This window comes from Panthera pardus, unplaced genomic scaffold, assembly GCF_024362965.1.
Source record: "Panthera pardus isolate Hobbes unplaced genomic scaffold, ASM2436296v1 HiC_scaffold_8, whole genome shotgun sequence".
Classification (NCBI taxonomy): domain Eukaryota; kingdom Metazoa; phylum Chordata; class Mammalia; order Carnivora; family Felidae; genus Panthera; species Panthera pardus.
In genome coordinates, this window is record NW_026527013.1 from 37,377,308 (window position 1) to 37,384,686 (window position 7,379).

At 43.4% G+C, this 7,379-nt stretch overlaps 1 protein-coding gene across 1 annotated transcript; it reads left to right on the forward strand.

The window, feature by feature from the left end:
• The first annotated feature begins 913 nt into the window (after nucleotides 1–913).
• LOC128775455 (transport and Golgi organization protein 1 homolog) lies at nucleotides 914–5,151 on the forward strand. The gene is made up of 6 exons (XM_053896710.1): nucleotides 914–1,625; nucleotides 3,619–3,719; nucleotides 4,563–4,598; nucleotides 4,680–4,747; nucleotides 4,876–4,969; nucleotides 5,128–5,151. The coding sequence occupies exons 2-6, from the start codon at nucleotides 3,639–3,641 to the stop codon at nucleotides 5,149–5,151; spliced, it is 303 nt and encodes a 100-aa protein (XP_053752685.1). The 5' UTR covers nucleotides 914–1,625; nucleotides 3,619–3,638.
• Nucleotides 5,152–7,379: the final 2,228 nt, after the last annotated feature.

Consider the following 7,379-nt stretch of genomic DNA (forward strand, 5'->3'; position numbering starts at 1 on the left):
ATTAGAAGACAGGTTTATCTAGCATTATGCTTTTTTTTTTTTTGAATTCTGATTCCTTTTTCATGTTTTATAAAACAATGAATTAAAGAAATGTCTTCAGGAAACTAAGGGAGAACGGAAGTTTCTCTCTGATGGAGCTCTTAAATGGAAGGTAAGAATCCCTTCTTTGCCTAGATTGCATTCTAAAAACACAGGTAAAATAATGAATTAGTATTACTCATTCAACATGGTTTGTTAAAGGAGAACATCAAGAAAGTTGAGCACTTTAATGAAATTTTAAAAGACATCCTTCAAAGTGCACATGCTGCCTTGCTATCTCAGAGAGAGAGAGAGGAATGTGAAGAATCAGGAAGTGCTAAGACTTGGCTGCTGAGTTTTACTGTAATTTGGCTTTGGAGAGTTTTTGTTCATTGGCATTGGGTGAGGTAAGCACAGCATATTAGCTTGCCATTTACCACAGTAGAGAGCGGGCCTCTGGGAGACCAACCTCCTGCCCAGGGACCTGGAATTTCACTATGACCACCATGATGATTTTGCCATTTCCAGGACTAGGGTTTATCTTTTATGTTCACAACTAATTATCACATCATTCAGCCCTGCCCTCCAAGATATATAGAAAATTCTCAAAGACAGTTGAGAGATAATGGGGAAAATCTAAAGTGTATAGTCCCTTCCTTTTTTAAAAAAGTTATTTTTAAATTATTCTTTATTATTATTATTATTATTATTATTATTATTATTATTTTAGTGAGAGAGGGCATGCAAGTGGGGGAGAGAGGCAGAGGGAAAGACAGAGAATCTTAAGATGGATCCACACTCAGTGTGGAGCCCAACACAGGGCTAGATCCCATGATCCTGGAATCATGACCTGCCCCGAAATCAAGAGTCTGACACTCAACTGACTGAACCACTCAGGTGCCTCATAATCTCTTCCTCTTGTAATGCTGAACATTGAATTTTCAACATGAATGGGGAAAAAGTATGTGTTTGTGTGTGTGTATGCACACACACACATATATAGATGTATATAAATATATATATATTCCAACAAGAAAACCATTTATAAGCTATCTCACATGAACTATTTCCCACCATCTTTATCTTCTCCTAGTTATATTTATGCCTCAAGGTCTTTGTTTATTGCAATGCACAATCCTGTTGTGTTAGGTGCACTCAAATTTGTGTGCGATCATTACTTATGGAAAGTGTTTTTCTCATATCTGTCTTACTTAAAAACGCAAGATGAAAATGGTGAATTCGAGCATGTAGAGTTGAGAGTCTTGAGGTCCAATAACTGTCAACTGGAAAGTATGCTGTCTGTTGGGGAGAAATCCCCGTATTGGCGACAAGGACTTTGCATTGGGAAGGGAAAGAGTGCCTTCCTGCCTTCACGGTTCTTGCCCTTTTCCTATCTCACCAAAAACAAGTCTCAGGTCATGTGCACACTTAGAAAGCAAATCCATGTTTGTACAGAAAATAAAAAGGCCCTGGAAGACAAGTGTAATGCATTGAGGTCTGTGAAAGCAACCAAAGAAGCAAAAGTCAAACAGCTGAAGGACAAAGCAGGCATCCTTGAAGAATTCTATGAAGAAAGAAAAGTGGCTATAGAAGAGTAAAATGTTCATGTGAGAACTATCACAAGTACTGTTGTATGAATGAATGTGACGGCCAGTAGAGATAATTAAAATTCTTTGCGAATTTTTTGCCAAATGCATTCAGAATTGTGCCTGTCCTTCTTACCTTGCTTTCTGTCACCCACATTTTCCTTTCTGTCCTAAGTGCTTGTCACACATTGTGTCATGTATTTGGGGTGGAAGAGGGAAGGTATCAGCAATAATAACAGTGATGTCTGGATCTGCTTGGGATCCATTTACATTGGCGCATGGGTTTCAGTCCCATCACGTTGTCTTTTCATCCACGAATTAGGTCATTTTTGTTCAGGACCACACATGGGTCAAGAATGTGTAGGGAAAAAATCAATGATCTTGCTGCAGAAACCACAGAAATTTATTTCTGGAAAGTGGGTAGGGGCGCCAGTAGTACTGGATCCCTGCATCAGTTCTGCTAGTGAGATTGTTCACAGCAGGCCAATCCCTAAGGAAGCTGAGTTATTTCCTGTCCCCCGATTTTTTAAGTGCAACTCCTCTGAGTCTTGACCAAAGCCCGCAGCTTCACTAGGGCTCATCTTTGCTGGCCGCCTCTGAACTAAACACGTTTCCTTCTAAGTCTGTGCCCATAAAGTTGTTCAGCTATTTTGCAGTTCAGTTGTCTGTCCCCAAGTTCATTGATGAGTCCTGGGGAGATTGGTTCCCACTGCCAGGCTGGCTTTGTCCTGGGCTTCCTTCTTCTCCATCTTGGTCACATGTGTCTTCATGGGGTCATTAGAAATTCGGTGCATTCGCTCACATGTTTCCTCCTTTGTACAGTATTTGCTTTTGTTCTCACGAGGAGATCAGGGCCTTTAGAGTCCCTCATTCACATTGAAAAGGAAATACTTCCTTCTCTTCCCTGGAGACTCAGCTTCTGTTAGTCCTTCCCACACCTGGGGTGGAGCCTGCTCTGTCTCACTGGCATCTTGTTTTTATCATTTCTAAGCTCTTTTGGGGAGCACGTACAGCACCCTGGCCACCTTCCTATTTTCAATCCCTTACAACAGAACCACTACATTCCAGCCACTCCAGAAAGCATTTGTTGAAGGACTGCCTGAGATGCCGGAAGGCAATGCATGCGCCTTTCTCGGTCTAGAGGTTTTGTGTCAGTTTCTAGGAGTCTTTCAATTTTGCATGTGACTCTTGAATACACCCAGTGCCAAGTTGAAACCCTTTAAAGCAACACCATGAACAAAATAGTCTGAGGGCAACACAGCAAACCAGCCTTTCTAAGCATTTCCCTTTGCTGCCTTCACTGTCAATGAACTGAGTCTTGTTCAAGTAGATTGGCTCCATGAAGTTGATAGTTTTCCATCTGAAATCTGTTTCCTGGAGATAAACCCAGACTGTGTGACAGTTCATATCAGGTTCTACCTCAGGTGATGTTGCTGCTCTAAGATTGGCCTTTTCCTCCACCAGGATATGTGAAGGTGGACGCAGGGGTTGTACTCCTGACGCTAGCGATGTCTGGGAGTGAGCTGCAATGGTGGGGAAGCCATATCCTGGAAGGTCGTCTTTCAGGGTGATTGTCTGTGTCAGGGTACAACTTCTGGACTGAGAATCAGGGCTCCCCACGGAGGTGTGAGACTAGTGATGATCTCTTGCTTCATCCTAATGGGTATGGGTGGTCACACAAGGTTTTTGACACTGAACTGAAATGCGCCTTCACCATCTCAAACCAAAGTCCAGCTCTGGGAAGGCACAAAGTGCAATGTTATTTGATGACTTTACGATGAAGGAGAGGAAACAGGTCTGAGAGCAGAGACATGGCAGCAGACAGAGGTTGAATTTCCTTTAACTTAAATGGGGTGTTCAGTTCATATCTCTGACTGTGTTGTCAGTCTGTGCATTTATGGGCAAGGTGGGGGAAGGGATATTTGCATCTAGGCCTTCAAGAGTGCTGGGAGGTACAAAGGCAGAATTTGTGGACCTTGGCTCCTGGACTGTGTATATGTCTTTCCCATCTTAGGAAGCTGAAAATGACACAGTATGAACTGGCGGCAAAGAAGAATCAGCTGGCAGCTGCAGGGAAAATGTGAAAATAGCTATGAAAGAAATAAACAAGTACAAGTGAGTTCAGCTACTAATTACCAGCAGCTCATGAAACCTCTCTTCATCTTTTCGTTTTTAACCTTTTTACAAGGTTAAAAGTCTATGTTTAGACTCAACATAGTAATGTAAACAAAAATTCAGAGGACATATGCATAGAGTATTAACAGATAAAAAGGTAAGATTTAGAAAGAACAAAACAATTAACTTCATCAACATTTCCAGATTTCAAGCAATGGCCAGACTGTGTGGAAACTTCATCCATGCCAACGTTCCTGGGGGGTGGTGTCAAGTCTCATAATCTGTCGGAAACAGCCTGTCTTAGAATGAATCGTACCATCAACATGATAGTGCCATTTCATGGCCCTGGTCTTTGCAACCCTAGGAAACGTGGTGAAGATCTAAGTGAAAGGAGGAAAGAGCTTTATGATGAAAGACACTTGTCACATGATGAATTAGGGCACAATTGACAGTGGGAAGGAATTATGTGAACTCTGAACCCTACGGTCACAGAATGAGTTAGGAAAGGATGGAATAATAGTTCTGATCCTATTGTACATTTACAATCATGTGGAAAGGGTTTCATGTGTAAAATTGTATTAGGGGACAGATAGGAGGATGATGACAACATGGGCAGATTATTGAAAATCATACCCAATATTGGGCCTTATCTGACAAAAGCAACTATAACTCACAGGCAACAAAATGGACAAAGACAAGAACAGCTGCAGCAGACAGAACTCACCTTCAGATACCAGGGACCCTGAGCTCTGCCTGACATATTGAACCCTTAGTACCTCATGTGGGTGAGTGTAGTGGTCCTTGGAATTCCTAAACACGGACTTTTCATTGTTGCTTTTTCAGATCGCAGTTCATGAGAATAATGCTCAGGACAACTGGGTAAGTGTTTCCTTTCTCCTCCCTTCCCTCTTTGGTGCACAGTCTGGCACGACTGAAGGTGGATGTGTTTTTCTCTCCCAGATCAAGCCTCGGATCTGGGAGAGGGAAATGGCAGAGCAGAGCCGGGAGGTCGCCCGCTTGAAACACAGGTGTGGGAGGGAACGTGACATGAGTTTTTATGGGTGTTTTGAGGGATGACAGCTGTGCTGTTTAGTGTCTAGTCAGAGGACGTGGCATTGCAACTCTTACAGAAGTCCATTCTTTTTCTGTATCCAAGACTGGATGGGATGGAAGGAAAGAGGCTGCTTGAGGGATACAGGAGGCAGGGACCAATGCCTGGAAGTCCAGAGACGCAGAACCCTGGAGGAGAGGTAAGGGGCACGTGATGATGTGCAGCAGCCTAATTTCTGCGGCAAAGCCTTTATCTGTGGGTGATCATCGTGTGTCCTGGACAGAACCACAATTACTACCTAAGGACAGCAGGTGGTCTGAAGGGGTGACAGGATGGCATTCTCCTCTGGTGCCCCAGGCAGCGGAGCACCTGTCCCTGTGACTGGTGGAGCTCAGGCCCCTCCCCTGACTGTGGACCCTCCCACCTCCTCCAGCATCCCCTAGCTAAAGAGAGGATCCTGGAGGGGATGACGGGACATGGGCCTTAGCTTTCTTCCCACCTTGACACAATGTGAAGACTTTATTTTAATTTTATTTCAGGAGTTCATTTCATTACTATTTTTAATGTTGTCATTTTTATTTTATTTCTTCTTGAACCATAGCCCTACGTTCATAATTCAGGCTCCATATAGCTTCGTCCTCTGATGTTATCAGGGCAAGTCTGTGGCTTCACTGCTAAATACCCATCGTTTTCCTTTTCTCGTTTGTATATTAGTGTAAGTACATTTCTATTCAGGTATAGTTATATAATAACTTTCCATGCAGAAGGCAGCTTATAGATAAGCAAAAAGACTGAACAATCCACCTGGAGCCTGAAGAAACATACCCAGGTTAAGCATTCCCTGACGATATACCCCAATCAGTATTCTCCATTTACCCTTTTTTTAAGCTCATTTATTTTGAGAGACAGAGACAGAGACAGAGAGAGAGAGAGAGAGAGAGAGAGAGAGAGAGAGAGAGTGTGTGTGTGTGTGTGTGCGCGCATCTGGGAGGACCAGAGAGAGGTGAGGAGAGAGAATCCCAACACTGTCAGGGTGGAGCCTGATGCAGGGCTCGAACTCACAAGCTGTGAGATCATGACCTGAGCCAAAATCAAGAGTCAGATGATTAACTGACTGAGCCACCCAGGCATCCTCCTTTTTATTCTGAATCTGTAATGAAATGGTGATTTCCCATAATGTATACTGAGAAAGCTCTGTTTAAGTGATGACTTCGAGATTGCTAGTTGAGCCTGACCTGTCCACAGTTATTTGATTATTTGCGAAAAACATGAACTAGGGCACGGTGAGGTCTTTATCAAGGTGATGGGATTGTCCCCCTTATCCTTGGGGGTTACCTGAGGCATGTGGGATACCCTCTGCCTCTGGCCAAGGACCTGTGTAGGGAACAGTTTAAGATATTGGAGGAATGAGGTGAGGGTTTCTTTTAATTTCACACGGTCCACTAAAATAGAATAAACCTCTATCCCTTCTGGGGTCCTTAGCAGATCCAGAAACTGATGCAACCTCTGTGAGTTACAGCAGCTCTGACTGTACAAAGAATGCAGACAAGGACAAGGTAAATCCTGGGACCATTCTCAGTCGTAACACTTTCGGGAAACCCTCATCTGTCTCTACAGCACGCTCCCCTGGCCTAGTCTCGTTTTGTGTGTTGTGTGATATGTCTGCTTGTTATTTGTGTTCCAAATGCACACTCTTAATCTAGGAGCCTACAAGCTTCTCTACAAGCTTCAGCCTGTCATCTTTTTGTGGTAAGTTTAGAAACCCAAAGGGCTTAGAGGCTGAGTACCTTAAGACTTTACCATGTGTTTCTGGAAATAACGAGAGGAGGATGACCCCATATTCCAAACAGACGTCGCCTGGCCTGGGTCACCCCTTCCAGACCTCAACTCTGTGGGAACAGTGTGGCTGCTGTGTCTTCCTTTCTTGACTCTGGCTAGGAGATTAACCTGCTAGAAAGTCTACCATATTGTTTAAAATTGAAAAATGCAAAACCCCACCACTACTCCAACTTTTTATTTTGTGCCCTGTGCAATTTAAAACTTTTTTTAATGTTTATTTATTTCTGAGACAGAGAGAGACAGAGCATGAGTGGGCAAGGTGCAGAGAGATTGGGAGACACAGAATCAGAAGCAGGCTCCAGGCTCTAACCTATCAGCACAGAGCCCGACACGGGGCTTGAACTCACAAACCGTGAGATCATGACCTGAGCTGAAGTCGGTCACTCAACCGACTGAGCCACCCAGGCGTCCCTGTGCCCTGTGCAATTTAGAGTGGTCTTAGACAAAGTCATCATCATCACTCATCACCTTCCCGTCTTTGTTGGTAAATGAGTTGTCTGGAATCCTTCCAGCTATACCTTAGGTAAAAATAATCTGAACATTGTGTCCTTCGATTGTGTTCATATGAGCAGTTTCTGGTTGTGTCCCCAGTCACTGTTAGAGCTGATACAGTCTCGTGACACATCCCAGGAGTTTTATACCAGAAATCAAAGCACACTTGAATTAATTCTGTCATGTGAATTTTGACCTCTTGTTTTCTGTAGGACTTAATTACTCTGTGTCCTGTAGTATGCTTAAAATCAAAATTCCCTATGAATTAAGATGAACAC